Below are 18984 nucleotides of genomic sequence, written 5' to 3'. Positions count from 1 at the left end.
TGAACTATTCCCAATTTAATCACCATGATTTCCAGGACATAATTGCACTGGATGTCGTCTTCCTTATGAAACAAGGTATTTGATGTTCAATAGGACAGAAATATCGCAAAAGAAATCTGTTTAGTTTGTTCTTTCTCCTAGATTGCATGGAAAGCAAATTGCTGAGGTCTTGTGCTTCTCAGATCGTTCTCCTCATCTGTTTCTTAATAATGCCTCAAACTGTGCTCAGATTTGCTAGGTCAGATATCTCATCAAATTCTTCATTATGTGAGATTTGCTAACCACATAGTTTTATAATGGATAAATCTTCTTTTTTCTACTCACCTCAGTACTGTTAAATGTATAAACCTGAAGAGAAATTTAGAACAATGGCCATCAATAAAATAAAATAATTTGTGCATTTTAATGATGTCAAAATTCTGTCAATTTTAATGTATTATTATTTAACTTTTTTTAGTTGATTTTATGTTTTTTGACTATTTTTCTCTTAAAGCTCATTTAACTTAACGGGCGTTCACATCAAAAATTATAACTATAACAATATCTATATTAGCTCCCACACAACGCACAATATCTATCTATCTATCTATCTATCTATCTGTCTGTCTGTCTGTCTGTCTGTCTGTCTGTCTGTCTGTCTGTCTGTCTGTCTGTCTGCCTGCCTGCCTGCCTGCCTGCCTGCCTGCCTGCCTGCCTGCCTATCTATCTATCTATCTATCTATCTATCTATCTATCTATCTATCTATCTATCTATCTATCTATCTATCTATCTATCTATCTATCTATCTATCTATCTATCTATCTATCTATCTATCTATCTATCTATCTATCTATCTATCTATCTATCTATCTATCTGTCTGTCTGTCTGTCTGTCTGTCTGTCTGTCTGTCTGTCTGTCTGTCTGTCTGTCTGTCTGTCTGTCTGTCTGTCTATCTAATTTATCTTAACTTTTCACCCTCTTGTGGCCCCCTGGTCATATCCGGACCCCATTTCGAATAAGCATTACTATCTTGAACTGGTTTGTTATTATGAAGAAAAGACTTTTCTTTCTAACATTTCTTTTTTTTTTTATTGTGTCTTTTCTCTTTAGATTCCCACGGCATGGACCTTTTCGCAGTGGCGGTGCATGAGTTTGGCCATGCCATAGGGCTCGCACACACCTCTGCCATTGAGTCCATCATGCGCCCTTACTACCAAGGGCCAGTAGGGGACCCGCTCAAGTACAACCTCCCGTACGAAGACAAGGTCCGTGTCTGGCAGCTTTACGGTAAGAAAGTCCGCCCCTTGGTCACGTCTGGTTTCTTTCTTTCCTCCTCCCTCTCCATCAGTTAACTGAAAACAGGCACTGTGGCAAGCTGTGTGAGCTGAGATCCTCAATCAAACACGGACACCCTGCTATCATCTCAGATGCCTTGGCATTGTTGAAGCAGCAAAAAGTGACAAGTAGCGACAACTTGAAGACGCAGTTTCTCTGCAAGACATACAGACAGATAGATGCTGTAATCTGTCAACAGTAAACACACAAGGATGACACAAAGAATGAGTTGTGCCTGCTGATAGCGCTGCTACATGCGCTGTCTGCATCGCTTTAGAATCGGGTAGAATCAGAACTAGAATCGGGTAACCCTGCAAAAAAGCCTGCAAATCTTCATAATGCATAATGGGCCCATCTGAGTGCTCGGATATAAATGATGCAGCCAGTGTTCATTTTTATACAGTTTTCTGTTTTAGTCCTAATTTAAAAATTCAGTCTATTTCATCATGTCATATTCATTTATTGTAGTCAATTTTATTTTGATGAAAATGTATTTATAATAAAACATTATAACTATTATTGTATTCTATTATTTAATTCTAATACATTCATATCAGAATAATATAAATATATTATTATATATTCAATATTTATTTTCATTTTATTCAAATATTAATGTTATTATTATAGTCAATTTAAATACAATTTCAAAAAAATAAAACTGACTACAATAACTGATTTTGTTCTAGTACTTATATATAATTAATATGTTTATAAATTATATATTAATATAATTATATATTAATTTAAATATATTCAAATTATTATTATTATTATATTCATTTATACGTCAACATTAGATGTGTTCCTGAGAAAAACGTGAGTGTAGCGTACTATTCATGTTGTTAATTCTTTATGCTTATTTAATGTCTGTGTTTTAGTGAGTAATTATAGGAGTGCGTTCGCAACGTGACTTACACAATCTAACATAAAAAAGTTCAACAGTTCTCGACTTTTCCTCCATCCCTCCGCACTCACATTATCTTGTTTTTAGCTGCCCATTGTAATTGTATAAACAAAGTGATTGGCAGTGCATGCCCCCTCTGCAGGCTGCCCTTTTCTGTGATCCCACCAGGCAAATAACAGGCCCTAAACGAGGGGCGCACAGAGCAGAAGTGATTTGGTTTGTATAGGGGAACTATTGATTTAATTACATGGCTGTGTTGAGTCAGACTTAGGAGCACAGGGATTAATTGGTCATCACCATGATTTGGACCCTGCAAATCAACATGCAGAATGCCGCACGGCGCTGCAAATAAGCATGGGAAGCAAAGAGATAGAGAAACATTTAAGGAGAGGGATGGAAAGATCAGGATTGGCTCAAGCAAATAGTGCCATGAGCTCTGGAACTCGATGTGATGAACACTGGCCAAGCGTTTAATAAATGCATGTGTAGTTTCTGCAAAATAATGAGTGTGTACATACAAAACCAGTCCTTTTCCCCAAAGAATTAACCATCATGTTCTATTGGGATTTACTGTTTACTGTCTTTAGTTTTGAGGCTCAGAGACCATTGTGATGTAGGCTACTCATAAAAATAATAATGATAGTATTTTGTAATTAACCTCTAATTTTACATTCAAATTCTTTTCTCTTGAAAAAAACCCCCCAGTAATCTCGGCGTCTCTTTTTTGTGTTTCAGAAAAGATTTCAATAATGCCTCGAGCTGTGCTCAGACATTTCAATATGAACTGAAATAAGCATTCTCCAAAGACCAAATTATCTGAGCTATGCTATCCACATCGATTTTATAGCTCAATACTATTAACAATTGATTTACAAAAAGACAAAAAAGAAGATAACTGATAACTAAAGAATAGTCCTAGTTTCCTGATTATTTCATGTGTTTTTATAGGACATATATTTTTTTAATATATGTTCCTCTAAATCAAAACTCTAAATTATTGAAGCTTTAACCCTCTGTTGTAAAACTTAATTGCTTGTTTGTGAGGTCAATTTGACCCCAGAAAAAAAAAACGTTGTACAGTGTGAACAAATCCAAATAGATAATTGACTTCTGTGCACACTAGAAATATACTAACTAGTTAAATATTTGTGTAAACAAAAGTCTCTGTATAACCAGAAAATGTTCAGAATGAAAGTGAATTGCATTTGATCATGTTTTGTGTCTAAGGTTACTTGATGGGCCCCCATCATACATTTTGTACTGAATTTTTTGATGGAGGACATAATGCATGTGTGTTTTTAAGGCAAAAAGTCATTTATAATAAGTTCTCATATGATTATAAATCAAAAGGGCCTTGGGGTTCCCAAGCAGAACATGAGGATTAAATTGATTTGGAACAAAGTTGGATTGAACATGTGCACTTTGTTGGTTGTTAAACATTTTGCTCATTAGATTAGTTTCATTTTTACTTATGCATTATTACTCATAAATGTTCTATGTATGCAGTAGTGAGATATCTTTAAGTGATTACTTAATGAGCTTTGTCAAAAAGTCAAGAATGCACTTAGTGTGTGTTCCTCTCAGATGTGTGGCATATTTATTCTTGTGCACAAGTTGAACTCATCTTGTGTTTTGTCAGGTGTTCGGGACTCCGTATCACACACGCCGCAGACAGATGACCCCTCTCAAACAGCTGAACCTCCTGTCCTGCTTGACCTCCCCACAAACAGATCTACAATACCGTGAGTCAACAAGCACACATCCACAAAACCCACATTCCTCTGTTCAGCGTGTCTTGAGTATTTTGAATTGCAGAGGTAGTGGTCCATCATTTGGGAGGAAAATATGTACGGACTTCATAATGCACCCGCAACTGCACTCAGCCTTCCTGAAGCAAATGCCAGAATGATACAAATTATTGACTCAATTCCTGACTCCTACTAGTAAGCAAGAATTTAGCTTCTCAGAGAGAAGCCTGCACCTCTTTATTTTCCTCTCTCTCTATCTTCACGGTCGACGTGTGAGACAGGTAGATTTAGTTTGACAAAGGTCAGTAATATATTCCTCTCAGAGAGTTCAGCTAATAAGCTGTGAATGAAGATCTTTGTTAATAAAGTGTCAGGCGAGTTCCCGCTCACAAAAGCAGCTCTGTCACCGTAATTGCTCCATCATTAGCATCCCAGCCACGTCAAAGTGCTAAGTCAGTCATTAGCCGAGGGGATAACGCATTCAGAGATTTTGTTGCCAGCAGGTGATAACATCTTCTTTAATTTGCCCAAACTGAAACCAAACACATAAAAAACGACATTCGGGACTGGTTGGACATAGCCATAGCTAGCCAAAAATAAATATTCATATACAGACTTTCAAATTCAATATTTTGAATTTGGACTGAAGTACGCCTTCAACTGCTAGCTATCAATAGAGTACCTTTAAATGGTTGTGTAAGAAAGTAGTGTGTTTTAGAAAACCTAAAAAATGTCTTAAGATAGATAAAGGTACTTGTGTTAGCTGTGGTATTTTGTTTTGTTTTGTTTTGTTTTGTTTTTACTGAATACAAGCCAACTTTTCAATGGCCATAAATGGAGAAAGATGCAGCCAGATGGTGTAGTTATGACATCTACCAGTAGGGGATAACTAGCTAAACCTTGACCCTTCAGATTCATAGTCAAAATTATTGGCGCCCTTTGTAAATATAATCAAAGAAGGCTGTGAAAATAAATCTGCATTGTGTATTCTTTTGATCTTTCTTTCAAAAAAACATCACAGAAATCTAAACTTTCATTGAAGTAAAACAAATTAATGTTGTGGGGGTGGGGGGGGGGGGGGGGGGGTTATTTCACATTATGAAATAAAAGTTTTTCTCTAATACACATTGGCCACAATTATTGGTACCCCTAGAAAGTGTTGTGCGTAAAATATCTCTGAAGTATATTCCCTTCCTATTTACAGTTTTTTTTTTTACCAGGGTGACTAGGAACATGAAATTATCCTGTCATGACTTCCTGTTTCCTGTTGAGTCTTGGCCTTAAAAAAAATATATCAAACAGCATCTACATCAGTTGTTTGGGAGGGTTTCAAAAAAATCCTCTGCTCTCATCCAAAAACAAACTCCTGCACAATCAGTTGTCAGACACTACTGGAACTTCAAACTGGACTGGGTTCTATGGTCAGATTAAACAAACAAAAAAGAGCTTTTTGGCAGCAAGCCCACGGGTCTGTTGCACACAAAAAAGTACCCCATGTGTACGATTAAATATACTAATGGATCTTAATCGTTGTGTGTCTATTTTTCTGCTGGAGGTCCTGGACATCTTGTTCAGATACATGGCAATCATGGATTCTATCACATACCAACAGATAAAAAATCAAAACCCTCGCGTTCGCTCTGGACAAGAGTGTTAGTTGGCTACTCAGTTTCTGACTCTCATGACGCATAACAAAACAGCTAAAAGTAATTCTAATATGTTGGACCTTTTATTGAAAGTAGCCTAAAAGTATTGAAATAATTTTTGTAATTCCGCTACTGTCACTAGTGTCGCGGGAACTAAAAGTGTTTGTAAATTTAAGAATTTGTATAAGGAAAAAATACAGGAATGTTACAAGAAAAATGATGATAAACCCGCTTAAAATGATGATAATTAAGTTTAAAGATAGGTATTACTGAAAATGTTTGGTGATTGGGGTGGTCCATGCATAAAGCAGCTGTTTTTTTGTTTTGTTTTTTGTTTTCTATGTGCACAAATAAGCAACAGGTACTGTAAGATTTTTTTTTTTCATTCAGGCACGTTATGAATGAATGAATGAATAAACATTTATGTATGACTTGTGCAAATAAATAAATAAACTACATCACCTTTAAAGGGGTGGTTGATTATGATTTCACTTTTCTAACTTTAGTTAGTGTGTAATGTTGCTGTTTGAGCATAAACAACATTCTGCAAAGTAACAATGCTCAAAGTTCAAAGCAAAGGGAGATATTTTCTTCTTTTTTTAAATTGCTTTTTAAGGACTACAACAAATGGCTGGTAGGGACTACACCACATTCTTCCCGGATTAGTGACATCACCAACCCTAAAATTTACATAAACCCCGCCCACCCCCGGAAATGAGATTTATAGATTATCATGACAGAATATGCTAATCAATGACTAGAAGAATCAATGACACATCAGCTAAATAAATTCATCGACTAACCATTCAGAAATGTCCTGTTGCATTCTACATGTTGTCACTTCTTCTTAGTCTCTCCATCATTGTCTGACTCCGGTTTGAACATAAAAGGCTAAAAGTTTTTGAAATTTAAAAGGACACAAGCTGTTGAAGCTGCTTTGTGCCGGGAGCAACAGCTCATTTGCATTTTAAGGGACAGACACATAAAACGGTTCGTTTTTGCTCACCCTCAAAAAGATACAATTTTAACATGCTATATAAAAATATCTGGGGGGTATTTTGAGCTAAAACTTCACATACACACTCTGGGGACATCAAAGAATTATTTTACATATTGTGAATAGGGCATTATACCACCCCTTTAAATGGTACAGCGCATCGGCTTAGGAAAGTTGCTGGACGTATTTTTTAAATTAAGAATTAAAAATAAGTATAATATTATACATATTAGTAGCCAATTATAAATAAAAAAATAAGTAAATTATAATAAATAAGTAGCCTATAATAAATAAAAATACAAGTATTATAAGTAAATATAAGCAAGTTGAAATTATGCAAATTGATGACTTTAACAAACACAGACTGTTGATTAAAAACTTCATCACTTAATAAATTTCCCTATGGAGAAAATGAAATACAATGAAAATAGTAATTTAAAAAAAAAAAACCATTAGTCTAGTTAGTTTAGTAACAAATACAATGTGATTTTCGTTGATGGAGATCTGGCAGCAACAGCACATTTCTCCATTTGGGCGAGCGATTCGCAGACAGCTTTCCCTGCACATGAAATCCTGTTGTGGATCCGCTTACCTGAAACCCTCCGTAACTGGCACAGGTTTAAAGAAAATTTGTCGTTTGGCAAATAAATAAATGGCGGACAGTTACATACGTGTTACCAATATTTGATCATGTAAGCTTTATGGAACACATCAAACAAGGGAATTTATAGTAATGTCTAGTGTTATTATTAATTAGCTAGTCCACAACTGGCTTGGGACCGCACGACCCTGGTAGAAACACAAATACTTCTACTAGAGAATGTCTTTTGCTCTACCTTCACACTCCTGGTAAAGTTTATCTATCTCTTTTTTCTTTGTATTTTCTCATAGACCTGACCGTGATGCCCCTGACCGATGCACTAGCCACTTTGATGCTGTTGCCCAGATTCGAGGGGAGGCCTTCTTTTTCAAAGGTAAGAACACCCAGAAGTCCAGAGTGAAATCAATAGATACTAGCAACTGACAATGTATGAGGTTCTACATCCTTTTGTGTGATTAAACAATAAACTTGTTTTCTAATATTTTGACATTTTTAAAAGAAAATTAATTGAATTGAATGCATAATTGCATTATATATTATGACTAAAATTGATATTAATATATTATTAATATTCTTGTTGTCAGGCAACATATCTTGAATTTTAGGTTACTTTTTTAACTTTAAGTTTAATTTTCTTACCCCATTATTTATTGAAACAAGGAAGAAAAAGTTTGCCATTGGGGTAAGAAGATATATTATGTGATGATAATATAATATTATATTATCAAGATACACTTTTTTATTTTATTCTATTTTATTTTATTTAAAATGAAATAAAATATTAAGTAAATATTTGCTTCTTAAAGCTGCAGTAGGGAGTTTTGAGAAAACGTTGACTTAGCCTGAAAATGTGAACGAGCACAACTTAAAGGTCCCACCCCCTTGCTCTCTGCTGCGCTACAGCCCTCCCTCCACAGCTCGTCCTCCACAGCGGAGCCTGCCGTGAACACGCAGGCTAGTAAGCAGGGCCACCGATGACGGCAGATAAACAGTTATGGCACATTCACTAGTAGGGACGAAACATCAACAATATGCTTTACATTGACTTTGACTACAAACTTGGTCCTCAAATCATTACGTATTTTGCAAAACATGTGATGTAACTTTATAACGTTGCACCCTTTTTTTATAAGTTATAAATAGCTAGTAAGATAATATAACGGTTACTAACGTAACAGTATGTAAGTAATTATTCTAGCGATATGTAGGCATAATGCTAGATAAGGTTTGCTAGTACATTATTTCAGCAACATGACAAGCCTGTGAATTAGCAGGTTTCAATCGTTGCTTTGCACAGTGCGTGACATTTTATCTACATGTTACGTGGCTAGAGTTTTGACACCGAGTCAATGGGCTCTGTCTAATTCTTTCTTTTTCGCTTGTTTATCGTCATCGGTCTTTTTCCTTTTACCTGTCTTTGTTTTATGAGCAGGTGCCACTCGAGAATTGGCCGTTTAGGTTGTTTCTCCGCCATTAGCACAGCTGTGGCACACCGGCAATCTTGAGTTTGAACGACGGTACGCGCTGTGCAAGAGAGGGGTGTGATCAGCGCGTACACGAGCGTGATTGACACTGCTAAGACATTCCTCCTGGCTCTGATTGGTTGTTTCTGACCGGGAGCGTGTATTTCTGCAAATGGCAATAGGACCACTGGGAGCAGCCAGAGGAGCTTGATTTTTTTTCACAGATTATCTGTCTCATATTCTACTGTCAGGACATAATGACGGTTTTAACAAATATTTAAAAAATTATTTTTTACAGAAGTTACCTACAACAGCTTTAAGTAAATGTATCTTGAAATATTGATAAAGAAAGTAATTATCATTATCAAACTTCAAATCGGTTTTGTCGGGCACTATTGAATTTCTTGAACTGCTGTTAAATTGTTTTGTTTTCCTGTTTAGCCATTAATGTGCTGTTTGCATTTTGATACATCATCATTTGTGCGTTGTATTTGTTTGGCTGATTCTGCCAGCTGGGTACACTCCTACCCACTGCCCCAGGGCAGGCAGCAATTCCTCGCTTTATTTAACCGATGTCCCTCATACATCATGTGATAGCACATAATTACACCATAAGCTTACATAAACACACAAATAATCACACATTCTTACCTTCAAACCTCTCGTCAGGGAAGTATTTTTGGCGTCTGACACGTGAAAAGCACCTGGTGTCGTTAAGGCCAGCTCAGATCCATCGCTTCTGGAGAGGTCTTCCTGCCAACCTGGACAGTGTGGATGCTGTATATGAGAGACCTGGAGACCATAAGATAGTGTTCTTTAAAGGTAAATGCCTGAATTCAACCTTTTATTAAATTATGATTTAACATCTCCCTTCAATACACCTTTTGCATATTTGTTACTACATTATGACTGGTTTGTCTCACCTTAAGTATTACACTTTGGCACATAACTCATTCTGAACTGTTATAGACATGCTACAGACATGAATGGTACCTGAAGTCATGCAGCAGATGTAAACTTTTTCCAAAAAATATAACATTTCTAAAATATACCTTAAATAAATGCTTTGTTGCAAATGAAAAAAAATTTTTTTATTGATTTAATTAAACCTTGTTGCAAACATTATTTTGAGGGGGATCTATGTCGATCAACTTTATATCAACAATATTGTTGAGTATTTTAAACTGAAACTTGATTTAAGAAATAAATAAGAAAATAAGTTACAGTAACTTAATGAAATTGTCTTGATTACTTTGAAAAATTTAGTGTTGATTACTAAATTGAAATTTAGTGTTATTTTATGTATTTTTTAGTAAAGGGAAAAACCTGTTAGTGTTTAATGCTGTTATGTTTGACATTTAAAGGTGCTGTATCTATTATGTTTACCTTCCTAAAGCATTAAAGTACCATAATGTGTTTATAGAGATTTATAAAGTTCAAATACTTGTTTCTCAAAAAAAAAAAACAATGCTACAGCCAGTTATTCTACTTTGAAATGTGTGTTCCGTGTCAGAATGTATTTTTTTGTTTTGGTCTGTGTGATTCCGCCCACTGCGGGTTATATACACCCCGGGTTGCCCGTTAATGGAAAACAGAGTATTGCAGTGAGCAAATGAACAGGGTCAGAAATCGCAGATTCTACCTGACCTAAAAATTACAACTTGTAGTGTAAAACTCGTCGATTTCCATTGTCAATTGCGCTTGTTCCTGTTACATGTCCTCAATCTAGCAACCTGCATGAGTGCTGAGTCTGATGGGGTGGGGGAAACAACTCTTTCCAATATTTAGAATTTGGACTGAAATGCCCATTTCAGCCTAGCTGTAAATATTACATACTGCACCTTTAAATAAGTTTCTGTTATGTATATTAAGTTTTTGTGGTTACCAGTGTGCTAAAGATTAGTGCTCGTGGTTAGGTTGTAGGTGGCTATATGAAGGTAAGTAAGTACAGTTTTATTTATATAGCACTTTTAACGCAACAATCCACAAAGTGCTTTACACGATTTAAAGGGTTAGTTCACCCAAAAATGAAAATTATGTCATTAATGACTCACCCTCATGTCGTCCCAAGCCCGTAAGACCTCCGTTCATCTTCGGAACACAGTTTAAGATATTTTAGATTTAGTCCGAGAGTTTTCTGTCCCTCCATTGAAAATGTATGTACGATAGACTGTCCTTGTCCAGAAAGGAAATAAAGACATCATCAAAGTAGTCCATGTGACATCAGTGGGTTAGTTCGAATGTTTTGAAGCATCGAAAATAGATTTTGGTCCAAAAATAACAAAAACTACGACTTTATTCAGCATTGTATTGTCTTCCGGTTCTGTTGTCAAATCGCGTTCAGTGACGCTGATGATGTAAGACGCTGCTGACGTGTATCCGTGTATTCGGGTTCAAATGAATATGGCTGGGCAAAAAAATGCAAGTCTCTGTGTCGAAATCCTTAGACATGTTTGCGAAGATTGTTTTGTTTACAGCGTGCGTCTCCCTCAGACTGTAAATGAAGCTCGGGCACACATCAGCAGCGTCTCACATCTAGTTTTGGAGCCCTCACAAAGGCTCTATCTCCTTTAGTTTTGTATCTAGTTCTTGGAACAGCCAGCAGCTTGTTAAAAGAAGATCTAAGACATCTCTCTGATTCATAAGGTCTCAGTATCTCAGTTAAATATATAGGTGCCAAACCATTTAAAGCTTTATATGTCCAAACCAATCTTAATATAAAACAGGTAACCAATGTAAAGAAGCTAAAACAGGTGTTATAATGTGAATAAGTATACAGCACATTGACTATATGAGAAATTATATCTTATTAAATTAATAACTTGTATTTAGTATTTGCTATGCCAGCTGTTTGTTTTAACTGAAATATATAGAAAAGAATAGATAGAAATAGCAACCACTCAAAACACTTTGGCCTTGTGGTGTTGTTTTGTGGAACACATTTCCTTAAGAAAATGTCCAAATCTAGTTTCACACTGTTTGTTGCTTTCGTGCAGTATTTCAAAATGATTGTGTAGTTAATTCCAGACATTTTAAGCAAAATGCTCCCTAGAGCATAAACACTCACTCTTACAAAAATTCTCTAAATGATTGGAATTTAAAGCTCTCGAGTTATGTAAATGTCATTTTTAATAAGAGTTTTCACTATAAAGCGAACAATGTCCTTCAAAGATATAACGCAAGAGTGTTTTGAAGCTCAAAAGCACAAAGGTAAAAAGAACATTAAATATTTAAAGCACTAAAATGTATTTCACAGCAGGTCTGTGTTTTCTAATCTGGTCTGCTGGTAAAGAAAGCCTTTACAATTTTCACACATTACAAGAAGTTGTTCTCACTTTTTTAGGAGGGAAATATTGGGTGTTCAAGGACAATAACGTTGAAGAGGGCTACCCACGGTCTGTCGGTGACTTTGGGCTGCCCCTGGAAGGAGTAGATGCAGTATTTGTTTGGCTGCACAACGAGAAGACGTACTTCTTCAAGGACAACCGTTACTGGCGTTACGATGACCATCTGCATCGCATGGACCTCGGCTACCCAAAAGACACGGCGCTGTGGAAAGGGATCCCATCCCAACTGGATGATGCCATGCGGTGGTCTGACAGTAAGCATTGTGAATCGTATTAGGTCTCTTGAATTTTAAGCAGCTCTCCTGGATCTTATTTTTTAGGACCACAAGAAATGAACCTTTTCCTTTCCCTGGGGAAAAAAAACAGACTTGAATTTCCATGCTAGTTTATCCCGGTTAGCTGTTTAACTAGGTAGGGAAGAGTATAGCTATACAAAATGTACTCCTAAAAGTTGACAAAATCAGCTTTTAGCAGATATAAATATTTTGATTGTAGTCGATTGAAATTGTTGATGTCTCATTCTCTACACACAGATGTCCAATCAAATGATGATAAAATCTGATAAAATTAGAACATCCCCTCCACATAAATAATAATTACTGCTTATAAATGCCTCAAACTAGTAATAGAGAGTAGCAAATTGTGTTTGTTTTTTCAGGCTGTGACAAGCCAAAATCTGTTGGGTATTTTAAAAAGAGAGAACTTCCGTATCAGTCTTATTTCTGTATCAGCTTTCTTTTTAATTTTAGTTTAAGCTTTTTTTTTCATTTAGCTTTCATTTATTTTTGTTTCAATTTTAGTCATTTTAGTACTTCAACTTAAACATGTTTTATTTCTGTTAGTCGCCAAGACAACACTTCTAGCTGTTTTTTTATGTTTTAGTTTTTCATCTTCTATTTCTTTTTTATCTCAATGAACGAAAACAATTTTTAATAGTTTTAGTTAACAATAACAACAATCAAAAACAGGAAAGAATACTGAGCTTATTAAGAAATTAAAAAGGCAGCGGCTATTTGCACTACATTTAGCCTTAGATGCTAAAATAGCAGTATTTTCTTTTGCATGAAGTGTAAATAGTAGTGAGATGCTGTTTATTCTTTGTGCAAATAGTGGCAGATACTATTTGCACCTCAGTGTATTGTATCAAATTATGCAATAACATATTCAGTTATATTTATTTAAATCATAAATGGATGCTGCTTTATTGGGAACTTTACTTGACATTACCTCCCCTACACCTACCCGTTAAACACTTTATTCCCATTATTAAATGCCCACTTTAATATGATATTTAATAAATATCATATTTTCTTTATTTTTATTTAAAATAAATGCTGCTCTGAGCTGATATGCAATGGGAAAAGGGAGAAGAATGAGTTCAGGAAAAGGCTGGTTCAAACTCGGGTCAGGCATGTCAAAACCTAACGCCACTTCTCCTGTTATCGGATGTGTTTCTTTTATCATTTTGTCTAATCAAGACAATGATTTTGTCATCAATCAGACAATGGTAAGTGGAGTTAGTGTAAATGGCCTCTGCCAACAAGGCAGGCTAGCCTATTTGAACTTGGTGTAAACAAACATTCTGAAATGATCATTAAATCATAAAAATCATCATTAAATTAACCACTTTCCTCCTAAAATTCAAATGTGTGCTAATATTATCTTCCATCATATGCAATACATATCTAGTAGCATCTCAAAAAACGACTCTTTAAACTTAAAGCTTTATACATCATATAAAGGGACTGTGTATAGTTGTATAACGCTAATCCGCCTTGGAAGAAAGGGTTTTACTTGGATGGAGAGGCTGTTAGCCATGCAGGTGTTTTATTTGTGTGGTTGTCATAGCAGCAGTTTTGAGCTCTATGTGAGCAGAATGGAGAAAGGGGCATAATGTCCTGCCATGCCTAATGCACAGCATTGTGTCTAATGCACAGTGAGCTCTTCGTGGTGTCCTCAAGGATGAAGACCAGGCAGCTGCGGTGGATCTTGTGGTGGATCACAAGAAGCCTGTTTTAAAAAAAAGCAAAGCTTCAAAGCAAAGATTCAATTAACCATACCAATATCAGCAAATCCAAATATGCTAAAGGTTTGACATGAAAGCCTATTTGTGATAGGAAAGAAGTGCAGGCCATTCCCCCCTTTTCTTTTTCTTTCCGCAGAGTTTAGGATGGTCACATAGATGAGTATGATTTATCAGGATGCATGTTTCAGTGATATATTAGGACATTTATGTGTGGTATTCCAACAAAGTAATTACATCCACTACCTGTAATTAGCATTGAAGCATTTTGAAAAAGTGAAGCAAGAGTGAAACATACTATCGTTTGTATGAATGTGAAGGTCAGTTATTTAGCATATTATGCATAATGTTAACCTATAAAGACATGCAGGTGAATGTTTTTTTGGTCATTGTGTCATCTCTTGTTGTTTTTTTCCTTATCTCATGCCAAATGTATAAAATGGCAAGTTTGCGCTGTTTTATCCCCCAAAAAAATCATCTTTGCAGTTTTGCATATTGGTAATTCCCTTACAAGCTCAGTTTTAACCATCTTTAGGATAACTATAACGATAAAAATATAGCTCTAAAAATAATTTTACGTACAAAAGAATATATTGCAGAGTCCACACCACGACCATAATGAAAACGGCACTGAGAAACTATATTGTTGGAATCACTTTCAGAATGATTTTTTTCAGCGGATGAACGATAAAAACATTGACAGCCAGTCAGAATCCATTCTGCTTAAAAGAGCTCAAGAATTTAAAGAGGCAGACGACAAAACTGCAGCGCTCTTAGAATAAACAGAACGATGTCATCGCACCCTGGTGTGGACGCAAATATATTAATCATTATAGTTATCTTTACAGTCAGTTATCGTTCTTTGTGTGAACGGACCTTTAGGTTCCACTTGATGCACCAGATCTTCTTCCCTGCTGTGGTGACTCTGTAGGCAGAATGAGGGGCAGAGAAGTTGTCTCATCAGGTGTTGTTCTCTGAGGCTTTGCTAGCCCCACAGGAAGAGCTTTGAACGAGGAGTGAGGGCAGGCCACACTAAAGTGACAGTCCCCGGCCTCCACGGGAGCGAGGAACTATTAAGCCTGTGGAGGTGCTGGCAACAGTATCCTGCTCGAATAGACAGCACTGATGGCCCATTTCACCTGCAGAGTGAGACAGAGAGAGATAGTAAAGCTCTGGTTCAGTTTCTAGACTCTATCTGGGCTATTGTCTCATGTTTCATCTCATCCCCCAAAAAACATGATTTACTGTCAGATGAGTAGAGTGTTAAAGAAATAAGTTTTAAAAATATATCATTCTGTCATCATATACTCACTCTCACAGCATTCCAAACCCATATAAGACTTTCTTCTTTGGAACACAAAAGGTGATATTTGGCAGAATATCTAAGCTGCTCTCTTCCATATAATGAAAGTGGATGGGGACCAAGCACTTTCAAGCTCCCAAAAAGAAAAAAAGCATAAAAGTAATCCGTATGAGCCTGTGATCTGATGGCTTCATGTGAGGAAAAGACCAAATGTGACCCGTGCTTGCAAAATGTGTTGCAATGAGCAAATTTTCAACAATTAGTTATCGTTATTTTCACATTGATTCTCTATTAAAAAAAACTTCAAAAATGTTGGAATCAGACCAAAAATGAGATACACCTGTTTGAAATCGAAATTTTGAGAAAAATCGAGTTAAAATTTTTTAAGGTTTCCAAAACAAAATCACCAAGGAACCATACTTTAAAATCCATGGTAATAACACCAAATTTGGTACAAGTCAAAACCAAATTTCTATAGGAAAAATGTATTCAATTTTTTTTCCATGATACCACAAATATTTGATTAACATTAATGAAATTTAATCACCCATTAATGCGCTTTTAAAAGATAACATTGTAACTTTCATTGTACAGAAAAATGGCTAAGATATGTTTTTCATGAAAAGAAATTCATGCATGTTTTGAAATGTAATTACAATTTTTGTTTAACTAGCTCTTTAAAAATTATGCAATCATTGTGTAATTGTTTTTAAAAAAAAAATTGTATAGACATGTGTATAAATGTCAGTTACAATCAGTTAAATAAAGAATTTCCAAACTTTTTTTTGACAGCCTTTGACCTAAGATATTTACTTTAAATATTGTAATAAATGTTGGTGAAGTGCAGGTAAACATATAAAATATATAAAACTTTGACATTTTTATGACTAGCTTTTTATCAACTCATGAACCCCCTGGAGTTCCCTCAGTTAACCCTTAGTTATTTGATTGTTATGAATTTTTTGTGTTTAAAATGTTAAAAATGTATAATAATCCACATCATGAATCCATTTTCCAAACCGTGTTTTTGTCTTATCCTGAATCACTACGGTACACCTATAATGTGTTTATATTTTAGACTGGTTCGGGTCGTACCGCTGCGGAGTAATCCAGTACCTGCGTGACTCGTCATAGACATAAACTGAGAGAAGTAGCTCCGAAACAGGAAATAGAGTTGACAAAAGCCATAGAGGGAAACGTAGAACCATAATGATCTGTATATGAAAGCAGGTCTGGAAAAATCCATTCTGCGCAATCATCGACCTGTATTTTATTTCCTTGTATTTTCTGCTCTTTCTACCCAGGTGCATCATATTTCTTCAAGGGGAAGGAGTACTGGCGTGTGGCGGGCAGCGATATGGAGGTTGAAGCAGGTTATCCGCGTCCCATCGGGAAGGACTGGCTGGTGTGCACGGAAATGCAGTCGGACTCCCCGGAGATGCAGAACAACTCGAACACGAGGCTTCACGGGCAGCACCACGCAGATCATGCAGAAAATGGCTACGAGGTTTGTTCCTGCACTTCGGACTCAGCCTCCCCGCTGGGGACGCGACTGACCCTCTCGTCCGCCTGGGTGTTAGCGCCACTCTGGACGTTCGCTCTCCCCTCTGCTCCTCTCTGATAAGGGCAGAGCCACAGGCCTGTACTCAAAGAGACTCAAGGAGCAGAACATACAGCAGCCTGTGGGTGAAGAGAGCAATGAGAGGCTCTGAAACAGCCTTTCGCCTGCACCCGACTGATGGAATGGACTCAGCACTTCAATCAAGAGAGGGATTGGATCACTTTTTCTTTTTTTTGGTTGATGCTTTTGTTGTCGCCTTTTTCTGGAAACTGGACATTCTATTATTATTATTATCATCATCATCATTATTATTAGTGATGCTTGCTATTGCTATCTCAATCCCAAATATTAGACTTCAGCACATAATTTATCTCACACAGACGTAGCCTAAATTATATCTTAAATGGTGCCGCTCATTGAGGTGTGCTATTAATTTATCAGACCTACAACTTCGCCTGGCAGACAATAAAGCAAGCGAAAAAATATGATACAAGCCATATTTAGGACCCAAAATATCAGAGACTTGGAATACATCCATATGAAATGCTACAAATTAGTCTAAACGCCCATCGTGGCAACGTGTTTTGCACAGGCAAGCATCACTAACATTCAAAAAAATTTATTGGTAGTAGTATTCAAAACCTGAAAATAATCATTATCAAGATTTATGTAATAAATAATCAGATTTATGTAATAATTTTGTGTTTCAGAATATCAAGAGATATAGTAACTAGCTTTCTGAGGCATATCCAGAGCCAGTAATAATAATGATCATGATGATAATGATAGCGATTGTAGTAATATTGCTGATATCGGGAAGGTGGCGGAAATCTCACAAATAGGGTTTCCTGCTGGCTGCAGTTCAGAGGCATCATGGGATACCATAAGTCACAAGCTTAACCTTCCTTCGCTCCAGGTGCTTTAAGAATCCAGTCTCTCGTTTTTTATTGCCACTTTTTCTTCTAAAAGCGTAATCCATACTTGTTTTACGGGTTTCTAATTGGAACGTCTCTTCCGTCTGATCCACCTATTCCCAGTGTCTTGGCATCTTTTTCTTATTATTCTGCCTTGTTCTAAGCAATTATATTTACTCTCGTCTTCAATACTGACTGTTTTAGTAATATACACCACATCACTCTAAAGCAATGACAGTTACTGATTGCAGTCAACTGTATTTTTGTAATAAACACCACTGATGTTTAGTTCAAGGTCATGCATGATGCTGGATTCACAATGCCTGGATCACCACAGCTAGAAACATTTCACAGCTTTGTTTATACTAATGTTGGTCTTCTTACAGTCTTTCCAACACTTTTCCCAGTCAGAGAGAGCTGAGGACATTGAGAAATAGACTGGGAATATGTTTGACTCGTATCCTGGGCTGCTGAGAGTGCACTCTGATCACATATGGAAATAAATGCTTATACTATATATAAAAATATACATATACATATATATTTAAGGTAAAAACTTCTATGGCAGTTGCAAAAACAATGTACATTCTGAGCTGTCTTTTATAAGGTGAAATATTTTTGTAGAAAAATAAAGAAGTATGAGCAAGCTCACGTGATGCCTGCTGTAATTTCATGACACGGGCGAGTCTAAATGCGAGCTCCACGCGGCTATTTCCCCGCAGACATGACAGCTGCTGTCACACGACGGCAGGAACTGCATTCGCTCCACATTCACCCCCCAATGCCAAAATAACATCAAACCACCAATCAGAATTTTCTTAGCGCTCAGAACTCTGTTGGTGTGATATTCCTGTTTGTTTGTGTGGGAAACATAGTACATGTATTCTGCTGTAACTTTTGTTATTCTGTGCCTGTCTTACTGTAAGCGCATATATTTCATATTGGATATGGAAAGTAACCGTCGCCTTGGTAACGAGCCCACTCCGCATCATCTATGGGAAAAGCTGTAGACTTTGTTTGCGTGTGCCTGAATGTGTGTGTGGGTGCCGAAACAAAGATGTTTTAAAATGCTGAAAGCAAAACCAATGACTCTGAAAGATGTGTCGGTTATCTTCCGGTGGCGATAACAGAAATACTTTGAGCGGTAAAATGTTTCAT

At 36.4% G+C, this 18984-nt stretch overlaps 1 protein-coding gene across 2 annotated transcripts in view; it reads left to right on the top strand.

The window, feature by feature from the left end:
• mmp17a (matrix metallopeptidase 17a) overlaps nt 1-17681 on the top strand; it is a 34739-nt gene extending 17058 nt beyond the window's left edge. The window contains exons 4-10 of one of the 2 annotated variants that reach the window (XM_056244295.1): nt 1092-1268; nt 3863-3965; nt 7506-7588; nt 9348-9500; nt 12022-12279; nt 16656-16858; nt 16977-17681. In XM_056244295.1, the coding sequence (XP_056100270.1) occupies nt 1092-1268; nt 3863-3965; nt 7506-7588; nt 9348-9500; nt 12022-12279; nt 16656-16858; nt 16977-17063 (1064 nt within the window). In that variant the 3' untranslated portion in view covers nt 17064-17681. The other variant, XM_056244296.1, reaches the window with a different exon arrangement.
• The last annotated feature ends 1303 nt before the right edge of the window (nt 17682-18984 follow it).

The sequence above is a fragment of the Rhinichthys klamathensis genome, unplaced genomic scaffold, assembly GCF_029890125.1.
Source record: "Rhinichthys klamathensis goyatoka isolate OS25496 unplaced genomic scaffold, OSU_Roscu_1.1 h1tg000956l_1, whole genome shotgun sequence".
NCBI lineage: Eukaryota > Metazoa > Chordata > Actinopteri > Cypriniformes > Leuciscidae > Rhinichthys > Rhinichthys klamathensis.
Note: the sequence above shows the minus strand (reverse complement) of the source record. Positions and strands in the feature narration are given on the sequence as shown.